Below are 22,846 nucleotides of genomic sequence, written 5' to 3' on the forward strand. Positions count from 1 at the left end.
TGATCCCGATCCCTTCCCCGGTCCCGGCCCGGCGGAGCGGGCTGAGTCGCCTCTCCGGTAACTTCCACATGTTTATTGGGGTCGTGCATGTGCCCACACAGCGCCCGCCACCCCCGCCGTGCCCCCTGCCCGGCCTGGCTCGGAGCCCGGAACCGGCACCATGGAAGAGGAACCAGAATAGTCTGAGCAGCTCAGGGCAGCTGGACCCTCCCTGCCCTCCTGCTGTGCCCACAACACCTCCCAGGGAATCCACAAATCCATCACAGGATCCTGCCACAAGTCAGTGCCTGCCATAATCTCCCCCAGGAGATGCAGGAACCGAGGTGCATTCCCCATCCCAGCAGCTGAGCAGGGCAGGATGCTGCAGCATCACACCACAGAGATCACCCCGTCTGGGACATGGTAACCGAGGAGTGACACCTTTGTAACTGCAACAACTGCCTCATCACAGGCACCTCAGGCTTTCAGAGCAGGTGAGTTTCAGGTGTGAGCAGAGCTCCTGTCCCACTGCTGGTCTGTGCCCGCTACGTCCACGGGAGGAAGTTGCAGTGCAGGATCAGCCCCAGCAGCCAGTAGCCCAGGAAGAAGCCCAGGATGCTCTTGCCGAGGGGGGTCATCAATCGCCAGTTCAGCAGCAGCCTCACAACGGGGTTGTCCGAGCTCCCTTTCCCACAGGAACTGGGAGATTTACCCAGAAGAGGCTTCCCAGAGGTTGGATTATCAGTCCCTGTGCTCCAGAGTAAAGGCTCGTGCTCCTGAAGCAGGTGAGCTGCAAACCAGTACAGGATGGGAGAGGAGGAGCCAAGGAACCGGGTCAGCACCTGGAGACGACCAGCAGAGGAGAAATCACCCAAAGTGCTGTGACTGGCACTGCCCCAGCCACAAGGGGACCCCTCTGTCCTACCTGCACGTGCATGCAGAAGAATCCAAACACCAGCAGGGCCGTGGCGTGGACCACGTACACGAAGGCAGCAGGGCCACAAAATCCATCTCTTGCCTTTCCCCTCTCTTCACTCTTACCCCTCTCTAGACCAAGAGTCAGGCAGTGCCGGGGGTTTGTGCTGACGTAGGTCCAGGCAGCCCACGAGCCCAGAAGGGTGACAGGCAGAGCAAGCAAGAAATTTGGGATCTGCCTGAGCTCAAAGTACCTTAGAAAGCCCACGTTCCAGTAAGTGTCTTGGATATAGGAATAGACCACAGGGAAGCGCTGGGAGCACCACGGGGGTTTATCCCCCCCCACGCCTGCCACACGGTAGCCCTTGTCCCGTGCCAGCTGCAGCAGAGCCTCGGGAATGTCCCGAGCCGGGCCCGTGCCGGGGCCGCAGAACCTCAGGTAGGCAAAGTACTGAAACAAAGCAAAAGGCAGAAAAACCCCGGCACACATCAGGGCCGCTGAAAACGCCAGGCTCGGGACCCGCTTCCACAACAAGGGGAGCTGCCTTCGGGGAGCCGATCCCGCCTGCAGCTGGAGGGCGAAGCTCCTGGCGCGGGAGTAGAGGAGGAAGCCCGCATTGACCAGCCCGTTGGCCCGCGCCCCCGAGGCCAGCGAGAAGAGCAGCGCCCCGAGCCAGCTCTGCCCGCGCTCCAGCCGCCACATGGCGCTGAAGGCCAGCAGCGCGAACAGGCTCTCCGAGTAGGCGGCTGCCATGAACACGCCGGCGGGGCTGAGCGAGAAGAGCAGCGCGGCCAGGAAAGCCTGTCGGGGCCGGCGGAGCACGGCCCGGCCCAGCCCCAGCAGAGCCGCGGCCGCCAGCGCCGAGAGCAGCGCGTTGAGCAGCGCGGCGCAGAGCAGCAGGCGGCCCCGGGGCTGCAGGGAGCCCGGGCACGGCAGCAGCCAGCACAGCGCCCGCAGGCTGAGCGGGAACAGCGGCAGGAAGGCGCAGTTGTGCTCCAGCAGGTACCCGCGCTCGGCGATGAAGAGGAAATGCTCGGCGTCCCAGCGGCCCAGCCCGCCCAGCAGCCGCTCCAGCAGCGCGTCCCCCGCGCCCCGCGGCGCCGGCCGGGGAGGGGAGAAGGCGTCGGCGGCGTGGTCCGGGATCAGCAGGTTAAACACGGCCTGCAAAGCAACGACAGCGATGGAGATGCTGAGAGCACCGGGCAGGACAGCTCCTGCGGCTCAGGCAAGGGGTGAGGGTGCCTCCGAGGGCAGAGCCCCTCAGGGCTGGTGTGAAGATGCCCAAGAGGTGCTGAAAAGGTGCGAACCTTTTCGGGTGTTTACATCTGGACAGAATAACGCTCTGGGACAGATGCAGCACGAATCCCGGCAGAACTGGCCAGGGAGAGCTGCTCACGGCAGTGGCTGGGCGCTGTGCTGGCTGTCACAGCCAGGCTCCCCATGCCCAGAGCAGGGTGTCTCTGGCAGTAAGACTTGGGAGGAACGCACAGGAGGAGATTATTGTTCCTTTTCTTTGAGATAAACACATTTTGAGCCAAACCAGCCTCTTGCAGCAGCAGCAGCGTGAAAACACAGCAAGTTACAAGGAAATCTATGCAATTTTCCTTAACAACAACCTGAAAGTAAACCCCCTGTGTGCAGACGGCCTGTTGGCCCTCCAGAGAAGATGATTTCCCCATTGTGCAGCACCAGCTCACGGATCTCAGGGGCACTGAAGGGAGGAGCCTGGGGGCAGCAAAGCCCAGCAGAGCCTCTCTGGCTGGAGGACAGACTTGCCTGCAGCAGCAGCGCCAGGGCCCGGCAGCGCAAGGAGAACCAAAGCACCTCTCGGAGCTGGGGGTCTGCCCTGCCCCACAGCTCCATGTGTGGGCGCAGGAGTTGCCTCAGGAGGTCACCGATGCCAGCGGAATTCTCCTCCCAGTTTGGGAAACCTGGGGTGGTAAACACAGAGGACAAAGAAAGGGATTTCTGGCTTCAGCCTCATTTGTGAATTTTGTGCCTTTATTTACTGTCAGGCACTTGAAAGGGTGCAAGTCTCTGTGAACAAGAAAGTCGCCTATGGAAGAGACCATGGATCTGGAGATGATGCAGAGACCTCTTTAATATTGTTCCTATTAAAAAAAAAAAAAAATCCCTGACTTCTTAACCTTGGCCAAGACACCGAGGGAGAGAGGTCATGGTGTGTTCTCTGACCCCACTCCTCACGGGGCTGGAGTAAATCCCTGGAGCAGACAGGCTGCTCGGCTGCCTCAGCAGGAACTCCAGCAGCTGGAGCCAGGCCTGCACCAAGCATCCTCACACACATCCAGCTCCAATGCAGTGAATGGGATTTAAGCCTCTTTTTCTTGGAATGGAGACAGAATTCATGTGGACTCTGAGCGTAACCCCTGTGTAAGCAGTTGCTGAGTGGGGCTGCCAGGAGCTCTCTCCTCTCTCCTGCTCCCTGTTTACCCCTGGGAAGCCAAGGATGGATTTACTCAGCTGGCTCCATGGCTCTGCCAGAGCAGGGGTAACTCAGGCACACAGCTTCCCCCAGCACCGGCAGCACCAGCAGGACACAAACTCTGTGCCACTCCACCCTCACCACCTGCAATTTTCCATTACTTTGGCAAAGCTCCTGGCACTGCCTGCCGGGCACACTGCACAGGCTGAGTCCATCCATCCACCTCCTCCCTGCAAACCTCGCCTGAGGGATTTAACCCTCTTTGTGGAGCCTCCCCAGCTCACTGTCTACATGTCCTGGGGGCCGTGGGGGCTCAGCTCTGAAGCCCTGGCCCCGAGCCATGGGAGGCAGGCAGGATCTGCTGTGCAGCTCTTTAAGATAAAACATTTCTTCCGTTGGTTCCCCGGCCACCAACTGCTTTTCACTTTGAGAAACACACGGCCCACAGCTCTTGCCGGGTCCCAGTGACACCACATCCTGCCCTTCTCTCTGCTCCAGCACTTTGTAACACACAGAGATCCCCAAATTGATCACTCCACAGCCTAATGTCACTGAGATTTCCCCGTTGCCATTGTGGAGAAAAAACCCTGCCAGGTTGAAAGTGCATGAGAGGGCAGAGAGCAAATCATCAGTAAGGCAAAAACCAAGATCCAAACTGGCTCACTGACAACTCCAATCCCCAACCACAGGGTTATGCTTCCTATTTAACCAGAAATAAAAGTTTTGGGGTTGCTCCTGTTCCCCTTGTGCTCCCCAGCACTCACAAAGCAACTGGTGGGAGGCACATTCTCCTGCATCACAAAGCTGTGACGTTATTTTAAGCGAGGGGACACTTCAACCCAGCTGTAAACTCTTTTAAAGCACATTCACAGCTGCAAATCCTATTAAAGCACAGCGGCAAAAATTGTCCCGGCACTTTAAATATAGTTTTTTTTCAAAAAGCAGAGAAAAAGCCTCGCCTGAATGTGCCAAGAGAGCTCAAAGCAAACAGCTTTAAAAAGCCTGTTCCTGTCACGACGCAGCACACCTTGTGACAGAGCAAAGCCTTCAAAAGAGCTGCAGCCCACCAGCCCCGTTTGGATCCGGAACGCAGCATCGGGAATGGCTCTGCCCCAAAAATCCTGCGGGAAAGAGCACCTGCACCAACACAAAAAAAGGAGAGGGAGAGGCAGAAGGGCGTTAAAAATACTGCAGCAGAAAAAGATGCTCAGCCTGAACCAAAGCTGCTTTTCTCTCCGGGTTCCGCGCTGGGCTCTCGGCGGTGAATGGGCCCGGGATGGGGCAGGGCAGGGGCCGGGCCGGGAGCCGCAGTGCGGGGCCGGGACCAGCCGGTGGCAGCAGCCGCTCGCCGCAGCGCCTTTCCCGGCCTTTCCCGGTGTTGTTTCCCCACTCCCGGCGCGGTGAGCAGCCCCGCTCCAGCCCGCAGCCCAGCACAGCCTGGGCGCCCCTCTCCAGCCTCCTGCGAGACTCAACGGGCGCTCCAGACACGTTTTAAACCCTCTTCTAACCAGGATGCCAAAGGAACGCAGCAGGGGTTTGGAAATCCTGTTTGCCCGGGGCTGTTTCTGCGGGCCCGGCAGCTCTGGGCCATCCCTCCTGCCCGGCTCAGCTCCAGCAGTGCCGCCCGTGTGTCTGGACGCGAACGGGAGTGTTTTTATCCCTCAGGACAGCTCACGGGGGTGAACTAAACCTGCTCTGGACCAGACCCAGCTGTGCCCGCCCTGTTTGAGGCTGGGCTGCAGCTCCACCACGGCCCAGGGCCGGGACAGCTCCTCCCGTGCCCGGCACCTGCAGGGAGCGCCCTCCGCCGCCCCCGGGCCGGTCCCGCCGCTGTTCTCTATGAGCCACACCCGCAGCGGCCGCGGGAAGGGACACGGCGCTGTCCCCCCCAAGGCGGTGATGGGCCGGGCCGGGCCGGGGCTGGGGGGCCTGAAGGGCACAGCGGGGCTGTTCCCGGACTGGGCACAGCTGCGGCCCGTGTGCTGAGGAGCGGCCGCACCCGGGAGGGCACACGGGCCCTGAGCTCACCGGGCTGGCCTGGGGCTGTCACCGAGCCCTCCGGTATCGTCCCCGCCGCCAGCGAGGCCGCGCGGCTCTGCCTGAGGGCACAAACCCCGCGCCTGGGCCGGGCGGGACCCCGGGGCGAGGCCTCTCGGCTCCTGCCGGGGCCGGGCCGACACCCCGGCTCCGATCCCGCTCCCCGTCCCCGTCCCCATCCCGGTCCCGGTCCCGGTGCCGCAGCGCCCCCTTGCGGAGGGCCGGGGGGAGGAGGCCCCGCCCCCCTCGCGCTCCCCCTCCCCCCTTCCCCCGCCCCACCTGAGCGCGCGGCCCGCGCGGCTCCCTCGCGCGCCTCTCTCTGGCTCCGCCCACTGCCCTGACTGCCCCACTGCGGGCGCAGCTTCCGGCCACGCCCTTTCCGGCGTCACGTGGCGGCGGCGGCGCGCGTGTGTGGGGAAGGGGCGGGCGGCGCCATCTTTGTTGAGGGCGGGCGGGGGAGGCGGGCCGGAGCGGGGCAGGCCCGGGGCTGTGCCCCCCGGCAGGGGCTGCACACGGGCATGAGGCGGGTCCTGCACCCTATGGGGGTGCCGGGAGGGCACAGACCCGGCCGTCTCCTGCCCCCGCACATCCCTCGTTCCCCACCGCCGGCGGGCAGGGCGGCCAGAATGCAAATCCTTCCTGCTTTGCACCCCGATCTTTCCATTCCTGAGGAGTTCGTTAAACGCCTCTCTGTGACCAGACCTCTCTGCCGTTCCCATTGCTGCCAGCAAAGGAGAAAACTTGAGTTCACCGCAGGCCGGATCCCGGATTAAAAACTCTCCGGGTCTGGCCGTGCCCGGGATGGAGGAGAAACCACCGCGGGCTGCTCGGCCCTCAAGGAGAATCCCCGAGTGCTTCTCATCGGGCATCGGGCTTGGAAGAACTCACGTTTTCTTTGCTGGCAAAAACAAAATGGGGAACAGCAGAGGGATTTGGGTCCAAAAGGTGTTTCAAGGAATTCCTTGAATGGAAGGATTTGAGAATAAATGAGGCCCAAAGCAGCCAAGGTCAGAGGTCAGGTGTGGGTCCCCAACACTCCCTGTGCCACACTGGGAACACTTCTCATTTCTCTGCCCTTTATTTTCACTGTTTTACAAGAGCACAGGGGCTGTGTCTGTGCACACACAATGATGGAGGAGCAGAATAACTCCACTTGGATCACCTGGATGTGTAATTCAAATTAGGAGCACTCTTGCCTCTCTCCCCTCCCTCCCAAACATGCCATTCACTCCAGATTAAATCCACACAAGAAAAGCTGCTGATTTTACCTGCTTCCACTTCTTTTGATGCCTCCTTCCCGTTCAGGAAACGAAGCAGAACTTCCACATCCATTTCATCAGGTTAAACATAACTCCTGGAACACAGAACTGAATTATCAGGGAAGTTGGGTTTGCACGGAGAGTGTGGCAGAGTCCAGCACAATCCTGGTCCCACACTTGGTTCCCAGCGTTTTCTAAAGCCAAGGAAGCCCAGCACCATTCCTGCCTTTTGAGCAATCCATTTGAAGGACTCTCCTGCCAGGAAGAGCTCCCACAATTCCTGCTGACTGACAAGACTTTTCAGGAAAAAGACTCTTTGATTTTGGCACAATCACTCCCAGGAATCTGAAGTTTGAGGAATGAAGGCTCTGGGAACTGAGAGCTCCCGAGGAGAGGACTGGGAAGATAAAACAAGGGGAATTTTTGAACAAAAATGACGTTTGCCTTTAAAAAAAGCTGCTTTTTCTTTAATGAGCTGGGAGCAGTTGTAGCTACCCTACTTCCAGTATCCACTGAGGACAAAGCCTCGGGCTAAATGAAATACCCACTTCCACAGCCCTGAAAACGTGCAGCTCCTCATCCAGAGAGCCTGAGCTTGGCCTGGGAGCTCTGTCTGCTGGGAAGCCCCGGCCTCGGGAGGAGGACAAGAGTGCACACCACACTCCCAAGAAAATGTGAAAAATGCAAGGGGAAGGAAAATTTTCCATTTTACAGAGCTGGGAGGGAGCTGCCTCCCTTCCCTCCCTGGCAGCCACAGCTTCACTTCGCGCTGCAAATCCCAAGCCTGGGCAGCTCCTAAGGAAAAATTCCAGCAGGGAAAGCAAAGTCAGAGGAAGCAGCATCAGCGCTCCTGAGCAGGGCAGGCCTTGGGCATCACCTGGCAGCACTGAACTGCCCTCTCTGTCCTGCCAATAAAAAAAACCCTTACAAACATCTTACCAAGATTTAATGTACATTTATTCTTAACACGTGGAACATATAGTATAAAGATTTCATACTGAATAAATGATATTCATTAAGCCAAAAAAGGAAAAAAGGGAGGAATTTACATCAAGTTTTTAGCTACATCGTCTGAAATACAAATATGCAGAATTCATCACTGAAAAATCTCAATTGTGTTTCTTCATCAGGAACTTCAACTGAACCTAGAACTTTTTCACACCTCGATTAGAAAGAAAACAAAAACAGGAAAAAATAAACTATAAGTTGATTGGCTGCTGAGACAGCAATGACTTTATACACAGAGACCTGTACAGCATCCTCCAGGGAGGGATGTCTGGCAAGAGATTAAATAATTGTGTCTCGCTTTTGCAGGTCATCAACTCGTTAACTCGTCATACTATAAAGGGGTGGGAGGGGACAAAACTGCAGGAGTCTCAGGGTATGTGCAATGTACAACGTCATATATATATACACACGTGGCAGCGCTGGGCTGCAGCTAAAGGTTAAAACCAGTTCTAAGAGGTGATCTCAGGGTTATTCATACAATCAAGGAGGAAGAGAGAAAGAGGTCAGGGTGTTGTAGGTTCACACATTATACTTTGGGGGAAAAGCCTTTTTTTCTCCTCAACATTAACTAAAAACATTTTTAAAAACTACAGCTTGCTGCTGATCCAGCGTTTTTTTCATTTTTTTTTTATCCATGTGAGACATTATTACAGTATGTTTACAGTTTAAGGTGTACAGTACATGGAGTTCTACACGCTACTGCACAGGCCTCCCTTGGACAAGGTCTGTTCACAACTGGTAACTTCTTGGTTCCTGCAAGATTGTGAATGTACAACGATAAACCACACAGAGTTCAGCAGTCACTTTTTGTCCTTCAGAGTTTACCATTAAAAACAGTTATGAAAGTGGTGCCTGTCAATGGGATAACACGGCAAGTCGTCTTTCCCCAAACTCACTGTAAACGACAGTAACTTTGGTTAAAATAAAAAAAGTCTTCTATGTAGACAGAACTTTGTCTCCTTTAATAAGGGATTCAGGACAAATTTGAAGGGCAGGGAAGGGGGAGAGGGGCCGGGGACATCTTTCCCCGAGGGAGAAGCAGGACAGCGCAGGGCAGACAGTGGATTCTGAGGTGGTTTTGCATAAATAAAGGGCAACAGTCAGTTTCTAAGTTCTCCACTCACGCACACGCACACGGGGGCTCGGATCCCACAGCTGTCATGACTGGCCAATTAAAAACAGTACATCACAAATAACTTGTGAAACCAAAGAGTTCATCAAAGGCGACACGGAGATGTCCAAGAGCCGCGACTCGTACAAGGTGAACTCCGAGTGGTTCTCGTCCACCTTGGCCAGGGCCAGCAGCGCGCGGGCGGCGCGGCGCATCATGTCCACGCTGGTGGCCTCGAAGGGAGGGCTCTGCATGTGCATCAGCCCCGCCTGGCTCTGCTGGAACTGCGTGGCGGCCAGGCTGTCCTCCAGGAAGCCCAGCAGGTTGCCAATGCTGCCCTTCTGCACAGCAATGGCTCTGGCAGCCAGGCTGTCCCCCTGGGCCAGGTTGGCCAGCAGCACCACGGCCATCTCCCGGCACACTGGGTTCTTTCTGTCACTGAGGAAACGCACCATGGTGCTGTACAGCTTCTCCAAGCGGCTGAACGGGGGCGTGGCCAGGATCAAATCCACGTTGTTGTCCTGGATGCTGAGTTTGCTGAGTGTTTCCAAAACCAGTCTCTGAGGGGAGAGGACAGCATTGGGTCCCAGTGTCGGAAAGGGATCCTGGGCCTCTGCTGAGGGACACACTGCCCAGTGGAGGAGTCCATCCAGGATAGGCAAACAGATGCTTTCCGGGTAAGGGGAGAGGTCCAGCTGCCCAGAAATGTTGGCCAACGTGACCAGTGTGTTTTCACGCAGCATCTCCAAACAGTCCCACCACCACTCCACTTTGTTGCAGCTCACCCCTTGGTCCTGCTCCTCCTCTTTCTCGTAAGTCAGGGGGGCCTGTTTGCGTTCTGGATGCTTGTGGTGTAGGAGGATCAGTTTCCCTAGAATCAGCAGCAGCCCAGGGTGTTTGGACATTTCAAAGTCATTGCCTGGCACAAACGATAAACTCCTGATGATGTTGGAGACGCAGATGCAGCGCTTGGCCAGAGAGTCCTGCCAGTCCAGGAGGGTGCAGAGCGGCGTCTCGTCCTTACTGTGAGGTTCATCCTCCAGGATTTTTATATTTCTGTGGCTCTGAGCTGGGCTGATGACAAAGGGAAACTTGCTGCTCTCCTTCGCCGTTTCCGAAGCTTTGACCTCTTCCTCGTCCCCTGCCAGGGAGCCCGGGCGTGCTGAGAGCATGTCGTCCATGGTGGCAGTTATCCTCTTCTCCGAGGAGCCGTCGGCCGTGGGAGCCTCCCCTTCCCTGGGGCTCAGGGCGCTCTCGGCTGCTGAACGTTTCCTCAGGGCAGAGGAGCAGGAAGCTCGTTTGTGAGGCAAGGGCAGCTCGGTCTTGCTCTCAAAGTGTGTCTGGATGTGCTCGGTGGTGTCCCCGCCGCCGATGCGCCAGTGCAGCAGCCCGCTGTCGAACTCCTGCACCCGCCCCAGCTTGTCCGAGTAATCCACCACGAAGGGGTCGTTCTTCTGCACCACCTTCACTGGAAGCTTGTCAAATTTACTCACTAGCTTCTCCTCGCTGCTCTCTAGAGGTACTTTGTCCTTGCTCGAAAACGCAGCCTCCTCCTCTTCCTCATCCTCCTCTTCCTCCTCACAGTTCAGGCTCCGTGGCTCATCGTCCTCCTCCCCTTCTTCAGGGGAGGAACCTGAAGATTTGCAGAACCTTTCTGGATCTAATAGTGTTCTTTGCCCTGGGTCTCCTACCTCGTATTCCTTCAGGATTCCAAAGATCTCGATCAGGCAGCGCCGGAAATATTCCACCAGGAGCTCCAGCAAGCCTGGCAGCTACAGGGGAGGAGAAAACAGGAGAGGAGGAAGGAACAGCCATCAGAAAACAACTCAGGCCAATGCACACAGGGCAGAGAGTTTAAGCATTGCTGGCAATTAAAGGTGCTTTTCATGCTGGCAATAAATGGTGCAGAAGAGAGGTTTTTGTCCTCTGAGAGAAGGGACAAAAGCAGACACTGGCTGTCAGTATCCAAACTGCCCCCTGCACACACCCTGTGCTCTTGGTTGTCTCTCCCCCCAGTAAAGTCCCAGGGAGAGCCTTTGCACACACACAGATCACTCAGGCCAGGGAGTGACCACTCACAGCTGCCCTCACCCCACGCTCCAGGTACAGAGGCTGCAGGAGCTGCTCATTGCCACCTCGCTGACAGAAACCCCTGCAGCATCAGCACTTCAAAGACCTGGCCCAGAGAGCATCTGCACCCACCTGGCTGAGGTTGAAGGTCATTATGCTGTTGTCATCATAGAGCAGGATGTTTATGGTATCTAAGGCCCACGTACTTTCAGCCAGCAGCCCCGACTTCAGAGACATCATCACTCTCCAGGCTTCAGGAGTTCCTGTAACATAAACACATGATACTTCCAGCTCCTGGAGTTTCAAAACAAAAAGGAAACACTTGATACTGCTTTTTTGGACCTGTGAAGAGCAGAGCCTGGTTAAGATGATGTACAGGCTGCGTCTACCACCAACCTGCCCACAGGCAATGCCAGACTAAGAGCTCAGAACACAATTAACCTGCAAAAATGCTTTTTTTTTTTTCAAAGCCAGCACAGCCCCTGTGCTTGGCAGGGCTGTACCAAAGGGCCAAGGCAGCAGCAATCCCTGGGAAGGCTCCATGAGGAAGGCAGGAGTTTCCCCTTACCGATATCTTTCGCCGTCAGCCGCCTCCTCTGTTTCAGCACAGGTTGCGTGGCTTCCACGGAGCCCGGCGGGAAGGTGATGTCCCTCCGGATCATGGGGGGCTGCACGGCTGCTGGTGTGATGTGCGAGGCAGGCACGGGCGGCCCCGCCTTCTGCATCTTCATCCCCGAGTGCAGGAACGGGGATTTACTGGGAGAAGTGCGGTTCTCCAGAGGTCTGGGCAGAGGTGCTGGGCTGGATACCTGAGGAATGTGATTCTGCATGCTGGGGGGGGTCTGGTAGTTGGACTGGGGGGGCCTGGTCATGGGGGGCACGGGGGCGGAGGGGCCGTAGGGAGGTTGCCGGTTCCCGTGGGAAGGCCATGGTCCCTCGTGGTTGACCCTCTGGTCTGAATGCAGGATTTCATCTGTTCGAGTGACCCCGTGGTAGGCGGGGCCCTGGGGCGCCGCGCCCGAGCTCTGCCGGTTGGGGTAACTGCCGTAGCCCAGCTCATTCCTGCCCTGCCACAAGGCCCCTTGCTGGGGCCCCTCGGGGGCCGGCTGGATGGGGCCCCCCATCATCTGCGGGGGGATGTTCTGCTGGGCGCCGGAGCCGGGGGCGGCCGAGACCCTGTCCCTGCCGAACTGGAAGGGGAACTGGCTCTGGCCGGCACGGCGCTCGGCGGGGTAGGTGCTGCCGTACTGGTTGTACAGGTCCTGCTGCGGCGAGGGCTGCGCCGGCGGCTGCTGGCTGGGCTGCTGCGGCTGCGCCGGGGGCAGCTGCTGCTGCCCCTGCCCCTGCCCCGAGCTGTAGGGAACGTTGTAGAGCTCGCCCTCGTGCCGCTTGGCGGGGAGGCCGTAGCTGCCGTCCATCGGCCGCTTGTAGTTCTGCGGGGAGAGAAAGGCATGGGCGAGGTCAGGGGAGAGGGAATTCGGGGTTGTTTTACCTGGAAGGGTTTTAAGCATTGGAAGGGGCTGCACAGGGAATCACCAGCCCCTGTGTGCAGTGGGATCAGCACCCCCTGTGTGCAGTGGGATCGCCACCCCTTGAGTTCTCCAAGGAATGCCTGAGCTCGCTGCTTTGCCCTGGGTGATGAAGTGGTGACCCATCACATGTGGGACTCATTGATCCCAGAGGTCTTTTCCAACCTCAGTGACTCCACGAAACAAACAAGCCAAAGCTCCGGGCACAGTCCCCAGAGCCAGAGGATCTGCCCCCATGGCAAGGCCTGGGAGAGGCTCTCTCTCTTTGCTGGCTGTATCTGATGTGAAAGTTGGACCAGTTGTTCCATTTTACAAGCCAAGGCCAATTCCTTGTGGCTGCCTGGGGAGCTTCCCTGTGGATTCCACAAGGATGCCTCGGGGGCAGGAGTCTGCCCACAGAAAGGACTTTCCTGCAGAAAAGGCTCAGCTCTACTCTGCATTCACCACAAACCAGACCAGACACTGGTACTTGCTTCCTTCCACACCCAGGAATTTTATCAGACCCTATTTCTCTCACACTTCCCAGCTTTCTGCTGTAGTATCAGACAAAATGCATTAAAAACTGTTGTACTTCCTGCCTCTTCCTTTCCTGTGGATTTCAAAACATGCTGCTGAAAGGAGCAAGAAGGCTTCTCACCCCTAATTCTTTTAAGCGCAAAGGGAGAAAACAGCCAATTGCTGAGACCAAATTAAAATCCAGGATCTCTCTTGCCTCCAAGGCCTGAGCTGTAGCTGCTGTGGAGACTATTCAGACACTCCACGGTCACAACTGGCTTCAGATGGAGCTCTAGGGCTTCAAAGATGACAAGTTCCAGAGTAACTCGAACTCTTGGCTCCAAGCCCCGTGGCTCTGGTTGCAGAGCCAAACTGCAGAGCAGTTGGAATTATTCTTAGCACAGCTCAGTGAGTGCCCTCTCTATACTCTCCTAAACCATAGGACTTAAAATTATCAGGAAAACATTATGGGTCCTGGCATGGATACAAAGACCAAGTCGTATGTCAGGATTATGGAAAGGGATACACATTCATTCAAACTGTCCTGAAACAAACCTGATGGGTTGGACAGGGCTTGGAGCACCCTGGAAAGGTGTCCTTGCCCATGGCAGGGGGTGCCACTGGGTGGGCTTTAAGGTTCTTTCACCCAAGCCATTGTGTAATTCTTTGGTGAGGTACCTAAATCTTCACATTCATAAAGCAAATGCACAGCCCAGAGAGGATTTTCATCTTCCCCTTTTCACAAACAGCACAGGTAAAACTCTCAGCTGGGCCAGTCAGGATCTCTGGGCTCACCCACCTGCTGCTGCTGCTGATACATGGTGGTTTGCTGGCTGGGGAAGGGGCTGCCCGAGGATGTGCCTTGAGTGGAGAATTGATTGCCATAGGAATCATGTCTGGAGAAGAAAGAGACGTGTCAGTGTCACCGTGACAGGCTGGGAGCCCTGTGTGGGGCTGGGAGCCCCTGGCACAGACCTTTGCTGCTGCTGCTGCTGCTGGGGGTAGCGGCTGGGCGAGTACATGCCCGCCTCGGGCGTGGAGGGCAGGATGCTGGGCTGGGGGGTGCCGCTCCCCAGGCCGCCCTCGGGGCCCAGCCCGGGCTCCGTCCTGTGGGGAAACAGAGAAAAAACCCCACGGGCACTCAGCATCCCTCTGTGGGCAGGGCTGAGTGCTCAGCACAGGGAGAGGGGTGCCCCGTGTCCCCACCTGACTCTGTCGTAGGGCGCTCCGTAGGAGTAGTGCTGCCGCTGCCCCATGGCCATGCTGCCCATGCCGGGGCCGGCGGCGCGGTTGTAAGGGTCACCCATGCCACTGTTGGGGCCCTGCCCTGAGGACATGAAGGGATCGCTTCCTGGAGCTGCAACAGAGAGAGAACCACTCAACACACCCACCTCTGCCTCAGGAAAACACATCTGAGGTTCTGGGGAGGAAGGGCGAGCAGGGAGTTGAGGACTCCAGGAGGAGAGGATCCCTCACCTTTCCTCATACTGCTGTAAGGATCTTTATTTGGCTCGTAAGACATGCGACCCATCATGTCAGAGGTATTCATGCTGGGCTGGTACCCTGGATTTGGAGTCATGGAGTTCCGCTTCGGGAATGCAGGATCGCTGCCATCTGCAAAGGCATCCTGAAGGCCCACGGAGTTACTCCTGTTCCAAAAAAAAAACCCCACAAAAGACCATGTCACAGAGGTCCACAATGGTCCTCAGGATACTCATCCTCACATGCTCCCTCTCAGGTGTTGCCATCCCCTCCAAGGGCCACAGAACCGAGAGAAACTGCCCTTCCACAATGCTGCCCCTCAGACCCAACCCCAAAATTAAAGAATATTCACACACAATGTTGCTGTCAGCCATGAAGGAAGGAGCAAAGTGATGGAGTCCCACCAAAACAGGCCCCAACATCTGCAGCAATGACCCAGAGGGGACCCCACCCCCAGCAGTGGTTCCATACCTGATGCCTGGCAAAGGGGGCATCTGACTGTGTGGCGTCGACGCTGGAGTTGGTGGCTTCAAGTCTCCTCCTTCTGCCATGGAGCTGCTGGTGGACTGAGGTGTCTGGGGGCCCTGCATGGAGCCTGAACCCGCTGCAAGAGCAGGAACGTGGGGTGAGCAGCTTTGCACCCTATGGATGCAACCCTGAACCTCCCAGAAGATCAGCCTCAAGAAGAGAGAGAGTTCTTTGAGGAAGAGACAGATGAAATATGGCCAAAAAAGCACGAGGAGCTCAGCAGTTCAAGGACAGGCTGGGTCAGGCTCCCCAGAAGAACCTAAAGCTGAGAAGTTGTGTCTCTGCTCATCCTAACCCTGCTCCCTTTTCCACACCATGGCCCTGTGTGGTGTGGAAAGTTATCCTATCAGAGGCTGATGTGGAGGGCACCACGTGGCAGGAACATGGGGCTCCCTGCCAAGTGACAACCACTGATGTGCCTGTCACCTTCACATCCCCCCAGCCAGGAGGGTGGGGTTTGAACCCTGTCCTGGGAGTCTCAGATCTCCCCAGTGATGGAAACTTCAGCTGAAGCCACCAAGTAACTCTGAAGGAGGCTCCTCTGTCTGCTCTGCCCTTCCAGAGCAGTGAATTCACCAGTGAAGCACCACTCCCAAGGATTCCTGGAACAGGGAATGCCGGAGATGCCGGATCTTTCACTGCAGGACAAAACTCGTCCAGCAGGTTCCCTGCAAGTCCCAGCCTCCTTTCTGCTCCAGTGAGCTTTGACCAAAGCCCCGTGTGTAATCCAGCTGTGCTGGAGCTCCAGCAGCTCTCCCCTGGCCCGGGATTGCTGTGACAGCATCAGCTCAGGTTCAGCCGCTCCTCGCAGCTGGCAAGAGCTGAACTCTTAATTAATGTTTCCATTAGTTCCCGTCCCCAGCACCCGATATCCCTCAGCTTCAGCCCTGCTGGTTGATGAGTCATTTCAGCTATTCATTAAAATCCTCCGAGGTCACGTCCAGGGCATGTTTGTTTACACCCCACCTTCCTGGCACCCTGTCCTCTGCTCTGCGACTCCCTCCCGGCCGGGAGCTCCGGGAGGAGGAAGGGCAGCAGCTCCTGGGGAGTTTCATTCACAGCCCCTCCCTGGCAGCCAAGCCCTGCTGCTTCCCCCAGGAATTCACTCTGGTGCTGCTGGCAGGGCAGGAAGAGGCCCTGAGACATTCCCAGAGACATTCCCTGTGCTGCTGCCATTTGCTGTTTGTCCCCACCTCCCGCCGTCCCTCCCACTCACAAATTCACAGGAGCTGGAGCAGGGCCAGCTCCACGCTCTGGGAATTCAAACCCAAGGTTCCTCCCCGGGGACTCTGCCAGAGGGAACCTTCAGGGCTTTCAGGAAACTCCCAGTGCCCATGAGGGAATTCCCAGTTCCCTCCAGCCAGGATCTCTGGGAACACTTCTGGGTGTTGAGGGGTGTGATGGACACTGCACGGGAGAGCTCTGGCACCAGCAGTTCCACCCCTGCAGCCTCAGGAAGTGGTTAATGGAGAATGGCACAGTGCAATCCTCACCATTCCCAACGTTCTGCAGGAGTTAATTTGGCACAACGGGCTGAAATGAAGAACAAGCCAATGCCAACAAGTTTGTGAGGTCTGCAAGGAGAGCAAACCACACCTGTGGGACAGCAGAGCCCTTCAGCCAAATGATGAAATGGCTTCAAAATGTCCTCCTGCTGTTCACAGGTTTCCAAACAGGGAATTTATTCTGGTCCAGGTGATTCCCTGGTGGCCTGCAGGACACAGGCCTGGAGAGCAGCATCCACAGGACTTCACATTCCCCTGGGGCTCTTCAGCCTGGAGCTGGGCTGACAGAGCAACTTCTGTCCTGCCCCTACACCCCCAGGGCCTGAGAGGAAGAAAAGGAAAGTGAAAGAGGAGCAGGGACACGCTGAGTGATTCAGCATAAAGGATCAGAGCCACCAGCCAGGCTTCAGTGCTGCCTCTGCACATTCCCAGCTGTGGGAGTCTGGAGCAAGGCGAGTTGAGAGAAGGGTTTGAATTGGAAATTCAGCAGAGCCCTCTCATAGCAGGACCCAAACCTGCAGAGTTTGGGGTAAGAGCCCTGCAAATTCCTTCTGCTAGTGTGCTGAAGCAGGAGCTCAGCCCAGAAGGCAGAGCCAGGCCCTGCACAAGCACCATGTGAGCTAAAACAAAACAAAAACTGATGCAGCACCTAATCCACTCTGACATTCACCTAGAGCTACAACAAGTCTAAAGTGGCTTCCTGAAAGTCTCATCTCTCTCCAAATAAACTCCAAATGCTCTCAACATCTTTGCTGCACTGCCTCAGCGGGGCAAGAAAGAGGTTTTGGAAAGAGGGGCTGGATTTGTGGTCTAGTTTGGGCAGATCTCAGACACCACTTTGGACAGAAGTTTAGTCTAATGGCACAAAAGTGACTTTATCTTGCAGAACACACCAAGGCTGAAGCTCCACTGGGGCAGGTTTCCTGACCAGTGACAAGACATGATTTAGCTCTTTACAAAACCCCCTCCTGCAGCTGAAAGGAAAGAGAAATGTGGTGCCCAACAAAGCACTGGGACAAGGCCACTGTCACTGAAGGGTTCAGCAGGGCTGGGACACAACTGCACTGCAGTTAAAAGAGGTTCATTATTCCACTCCTCAGGAGCCAGACAAAGATGGTGCCAGGTTTCCAAAAAGGCATTTTTTTGCAAACATTATAGGAACTTCAAAGCAGACCAAGTTTTTATTTCACCTACATGAGCAGGCTCCTGACCAGAAAAAGCATCTGAAGTTTTTTAGTTATAAGACAAACTGGAAAACTCAAGCTTCAAGAAGAGTTGGCAAATTCAGCAGCAATTCAAGCAATGAACTCAATGCAAATGAGACAGAAAGGATCAGACTTTCCAAAGACTAGAGAGTACAACGTGCATGGCTGGCCTGGATGTCTTTTCTTTTTTTGTTTAACAAATCTGAATTGAGCATTATGCTTAAATATTCCAAAACAGGAGCACCCCATCAAATCTGAAACAACAGTGAAGGTTCATTTTACAGGGCCTGATTCCTAAAGCACATCTTAGTCATAGGCCTCCCCTGCTCTGAGCACAGAGCCTCACAAAGTCCTCCCTGGCTCCTGCTGAGGTCTGAGAGCAGGAACTCCGGAGGAAGGTGAGTGCACACCCACATCCAGCCTTTCCTCCCACCAGGTATCACTGGCACAGTCCAGACCAGCACAGCTTTTGCAGCGGGTTCCCAAACACCAGCAGTAACAAGGGCTGCTGCTGGAGCCACCTTGCAGGGAAACTCCAGAGCTCTCTCTCCACCAGATTCTGACCAGGCACCAGAGATGCAGCAGCAAGCAGAGAGATGTGTGTGTGTATTTTTATGTTTTCTTTTTTCTCAAGCTTAGTCCAGAGCTTGGACACACAAAACTGAACTATGCCAAGAGGCTCAACTCCCTCCCAGTCTCATCCACTTCCACATTAGCAAAGCATTTTTATTCCACACAACCAGAGAACAGAGGTGGCAGTTTGGACCCACAGCACAGTGCCAGAGACCCTCCTGCTCACACATCCCCTGCACACCTCAAACCAGGCTCTGGCCTCACCTGGAGATGGAGGTTGGATCTTGGTCTGGGACTTCTTTGAATCAGCAGCAGCAAAGATGTCGGGAGGAGGGTCCTCCCCCCTCTCAATCTTGCACTCAAAGGCGTACAGACACTGGATGTACTGCTTCTTCAGCGAGCTGGCCGCGCTGCTCGACGTGCCCACGTTCAGGTTGGTGGCCAGCTCACGCCACTTCTTGTTCTTGTTGACCTGCACAACCAAACAGGAGGCTCTCAACTCCAAATCCCAGCTGTGCCTCCTCCAAAATGAGAAATCGACCCTCCCCAGCTCACGCAAAGGGTGCAGTGAGGGCTGAGCAGAGCAACCCCAAAACTACTGAACTCCCTTCTTCACTCCCAGAAAACTTTTCAGATTTACAGGGACAGATTGCAAATCAAATTAGTCACGAGGTCAGCTGACAGCCAGATGTGAAGACAAAGACAGTGTCACCAATCTTTGCACTGGACAAAGCAGGGAAAAAGGGCTTGAATTGGATCTGGCCACAGACTGTTCTCACCCAGACAAAGGGAGAGCAGACATCTGGCTCACTTAAAGGGCGCTGGCCTTTATTTACAGAAATGAAACAGAGATAAAATGTGGCTAAATGGAAATTCATGGCTCACATCTGACCACAAAGCTGATTTTTTGTGCTGTGGGCAGCTCTGTCCCCTGGCTGGGGTCACTGACCTGAGTCAATCCCCCGATCTCCTTGACAGAGATGTAGAGCCTGTACAGGTCCAGGGGCTTCCTGCCCACAGCAGGCAGGTTGGTCATGCCCATGGCCTTCTCCTCAGTGAAGGCCAGGTAACGATCCACCCAGAGCTTCCTCTCGGGCTCCCCGCCCAGCTCGTACAGCTTGGTGATCTTCTCGTTGGTTGTAGTAGAGGAACTGGACTTCTAGGAGAAGGAGAGAGAGATCAGGACTGAGCAGCACAACAGCAGCTCCTCCACATCCCAGGTAGGATCCTGGCCCTGCTCCCCCCATCTCCTGATGCTGTCCCTGAGTGAGTATGCTCCTGTCTGTTTCACCACCTGGAGCAGAGGCAGAGATAGCTTTGGCATTCCAAACCTTTACTTTAAAATGAGCTCCCAACCTAGAGGTGTTCCTCACACTTGATGATGTTCCAGGTGAACCCTAGACCCAAAACTGCGTGTGTTCATGGCACATAAGATGATCCTTCCACAGCACAGACCAAGACAGAGCAGCCCTGAATTGTGGCCAAGAGCATTAAAGTCTTCTTTTGTCATAAATAAGAGAGGCAGATGCCAGAACACAGGAGCAGAAGTGAGAGATCTCCTGGATCTTCTTGCTGCTGGCACAGGGATCAAACCTGCTGAGCATTTGTTTTCCTTCAGGTAGCAAAGGAGGAGACCAGGGGCTCAGAAACTGCTTTTTTGGTGGTTCTTTTGAAACTGGTAGAAGCAATGCAAAGAAAAACAGTCCCTGAAGAACTTGTTTGCCTCCCTCTTCTGGCTTTAATACAGGATTAGTAAGAGGTTTGTTTGTGAAACAACTGCAACACTTTAGTTACCACGTCCCAGCTGAGAGCTGCCTTGCTCCAGGCCCACTCCACCAACAAACTCAGGTTTGTTTACGCTGCTTTTGGCAGTTTCACTGTGGCAGGTAATAATTCCTAATACTGAATTTGTTTTCCAGGTGAAATCCATGACTCCCATAGGACTGGGGAACGCTCCCCTCCATTTCTCACACTGTTCACTCCAAGTGAACATACAACACATGGCTTTATTTCCCTGGATGCTGAAGAGGATGAGAGTCAATAAAAACAAAACCCAGAACATTTTACCTTTGACTTGGATTCGGCTTTGGGTGTCCCATCTGCCTTGTTGTTCATTTTAGTTGCAGGTGTTAATTTGACATCCCCGAGTCCCATCATTTCAGGGCTTGCTGCCATCCCTGGGAAGTTAAAGGAATCTTTAAGACTGATTTTCCTTCCAGTGCAATGAAATCAGTGCAGTGAAATCCTAAAGCTCTGGCCTACCTGCTGAGTTGTTGGCCATGTTTCCCCCCATGGGGTAGGGTGGGCCCTGGGGGTTTATCATGCCAGCCATGCTGTTAATTCCCTGCCCATACGGAGGTCCAGTGCCCATCATTCCCCCCTGGTTCATGTTGGGATAACCGGGAGGCCTAGAGGAGGCAAGGAAGAAACAGACACTTACTCTACAACATACATTATTAAGCACTAAGATATTGCCTTCTGAGGAAGCAGCTTTGCTAAAAGAAACCTAAAAAGGACAAGGAGAAGTGACTTGCCACAAACCATTTTTTCCAAGAGAAGAACAAAGATCAGGTGCTCTTGTAAAGCTCAGTACCCAGAGCCCAAGTCACATTCTCAAGAGAAAAGGGGATGGAAACCCTTTGGAAAGTGGGACTTGAGCTCTGAACATTTTCACCCTTCATCTTGTTCTCCTAATCCACAAACTGAGCCTCATTCCAGCTGTTAAATTGCCTTTAACATGCAGACTCTGCAGCCCTGGGCAGTGAAGTGAGAATACAGGATTTATAATCATGGAATGTCCTGTGTTGGGAGGGTTGTTTTCCATTTACTACAAACCTCCCACACAACTGTGGCTCAAACTTCTTCCTCAAAGGGATGGGCTTGGATGCCTTTATTGGGGTTTGAGAACTTGACCCCTGGCAGCCACAGGTAAAAGCAGGAGGTTGCAGGAGCAACCCTTGGGTGAGGATAAAGAGCAGTGCCCAGTCAGATAACAAATATATCCACCAGCTCTGGGGGAACCCAATTTAACAGCATGTTCATGGCTCCCATGGCATTCTGGTAGGCCACACACACCTACTCTGAAATGGGCAATAAAGGAAAAAACAACCACAAAAACAGTGCAAAGATCAGAGCTGAATTCCAGCTCCTTTCCCACAGCTGCTCAAAGGCCCTAAAAGGAAGAAGTTCCTCACACTGGACAAGCAATGCCTTGGATCACACACACAGCTGGGTGGCTGCTGGGTTTAGGGGCAGCATCTCCAAGTCACCCAGGGGACAGAGAAGACCAGAAAGCAAAATTCAAAAATAACTGAAGGATCTCAGAGTTAAATAATTGCACCTATGAACATTAAAAATTCCCTGAGTATGCCATAAATTATGTATAAAGTGCTGGAATGATTTGGGCTGGACAGACCCTAAAGATCATTCCCTGTTCTACCCCTGCCATGGGGTAGAACCTTCCACTATCCCAGGCTGCTCCAAGCCCTTCCAACGTGGCCTTGGGCACTGTCAGGGATGGGGCAGCCACAGTTCTCTGGGCATTCCAACACACAGCTCCTGCAGGCTTTACTCTCCTCCTTTTTAACACTTCAGTTGAGACCCTAACCTAGGACAAAACTCCACGAAGGACCAAACCTCCCCTCTGAAGCCCCTCTGAGCGTTCCCCCCAGTGTGTGTGACTCCAGAGCCGTGTGGTAGTGAGCTGTGTGGCACTGGGCTCCCTGTGAGCTGTGTGACACTGGGCAGTGTGGCACTGGGCTCTGTGGCACTGAGCCACGTGGCAGCGTGACACTGAGCTGTGGGCAGTGATCTCCCCGTGAGCTGTGTGCCAGTGTGGCACTGAGCTATGTGGCAGTGATCTCCCCACGAGCCGTGTGGCACCGGGCTCTGGGGCAGTGTGACACTGAACTGTGTGGCAGTGTGACACTGAGCTGTGTGGCAGTGATCTCCCTGTGAGCCGTGTGACACTGGGCAGTGATCTCCCTGTGAGCCGTGTGACACTGGGCAGTGTGGCACTGAGCTGTGTGGCAGTGGGCTCCCTGTGAGCTGTGTGGCACTGGGCTGTGTGGCAGTGAGCCCAGTGACACTGGGCAGTGTGACACTGAGCTGTGGGCAGTGATCCCCCTGTGAGCAGTGTGACGCTGAGCTGTGTAGCAGTGTGGCACTGGGCTGTGGGCATTGATCTCCCTGCGAGCAGTGTGACGTCGAGCTGTGTGGCAGTGTGGCACTGAGCTGTGTGGCACTGAGCTGTGTGGCACTGAGCTCCCCGCGAGCCGTGTCCCCGTACCTGTTCTGGATGGAGTTGGCAGCCGCGTGCATGGCGGCAGCCGCGGCCTCCTGCGCCTTGCGGTTCATGCCGGCGGGCGGGGGGCACATCCCACTGCCCACCTGGGGGGGCATGTTGGCCATGTTGGGGCCGTAGGGCCGGCTGCCCATGGCAGCGTGGCCCATCCTGCCCGGGGGCAGCCCGCTGTACGGGGGCACCCCGCTCTGCCCGTGCATCTGGCTGCCCGCCCCCATGGGGGTCATGCTGCCCCCCATGCCCGGGCTGGGGTAGTTGGCGTTGGACATGGCGTTGTAGTTTGGCTGCCTGGGGTAACCTCCTGGGGAGAGACACACAAGAGGGGAGCAACACCATCAGTCAACCGGTTCGGTTTATGAATCACCACAAAAAATCTTCTATCGGCAAAATATTTAAAGATCGC

At 55.4% G+C, this 22,846-nt stretch overlaps 2 protein-coding genes across 4 annotated transcripts in view; both read right to left on the bottom strand.

Annotated features, from left to right (window-relative positions):
* Nucleotides 1–109: 109 nt before the first annotated feature.
* PIGV (phosphatidylinositol glycan anchor biosynthesis class V) lies at nt 110–5,699 on the bottom strand. Of its 3 annotated transcripts, none has more exons than XM_083879710.1 (5): nt 5,655–5,699; nt 4,366–4,475; nt 2,672–2,826; nt 905–2,056; nt 110–821 (listed from the first exon to the last, which is right to left on the bottom strand). In XM_083879710.1, the coding sequence occupies exons 3-5, from the start codon at nt 2,756–2,758 to the stop codon at nt 525–527; spliced, it is 1,536 nt and encodes a 511-aa protein (XP_083735836.1). In that variant the 5' UTR covers nt 2,759–2,826; nt 4,366–4,475; nt 5,655–5,699; the 3' UTR covers nt 110–524. The 3 variants fall into 3 exon arrangements, with proteins under 3 accessions (XP_083735836.1, XP_083735837.1, XP_083735838.1); XM_083879711.1 differs by lacking the exon at nt 5,655–5,699 and adding an exon at nt 5,367–5,437; XM_083879712.1 differs by lacking the exon at nt 4,366–4,475.
* Nucleotides 5,700–7,573: 1,874 nt separating this feature from the next.
* The window catches only part of ARID1A (AT-rich interaction domain 1A), a 53,152-nt gene continuing 37,879 nt past the window's right edge, over nt 7,574–22,846 (bottom strand). The window contains exons 8-20 of the mRNA XM_083879586.1: nt 22,429–22,744; nt 20,403–20,548; nt 20,208–20,317; nt 19,090–19,299; nt 18,405–18,612; nt 14,801–14,933; nt 14,324–14,496; nt 14,054–14,204; nt 13,823–13,954; nt 13,647–13,743; nt 11,392–12,256; nt 10,956–11,086; nt 7,574–10,525 (exon numbers count right to left, since the gene is read on the bottom strand). Of these exons, the coding sequence (XP_083735712.1) occupies nt 8,801–10,525; nt 10,956–11,086; nt 11,392–12,256; nt 13,647–13,743; nt 13,823–13,954; nt 14,054–14,204; nt 14,324–14,496; nt 14,801–14,933; nt 18,405–18,612; nt 19,090–19,299; nt 20,208–20,317; nt 20,403–20,548; nt 22,429–22,744 (4,397 nt within the window). The 3' untranslated portion in view covers nt 7,574–8,800. The remainder of the gene's footprint in view (nt 10,526–10,955; nt 11,087–11,391; nt 12,257–13,646; nt 13,744–13,822; nt 13,955–14,053; nt 14,205–14,323; nt 14,497–14,800; nt 14,934–18,404; nt 18,613–19,089; nt 19,300–20,207; nt 20,318–20,402; nt 20,549–22,428; nt 22,745–22,846) is intronic.

The sequence above is a fragment of the Zosterops lateralis genome (assembly GCF_965231275.1).
Source record: "Zosterops lateralis genome assembly, chromosome: 28".
Taxonomy (NCBI): Eukaryota; Metazoa; Chordata; class Aves; order Passeriformes; family Zosteropidae; genus Zosterops; species Zosterops lateralis.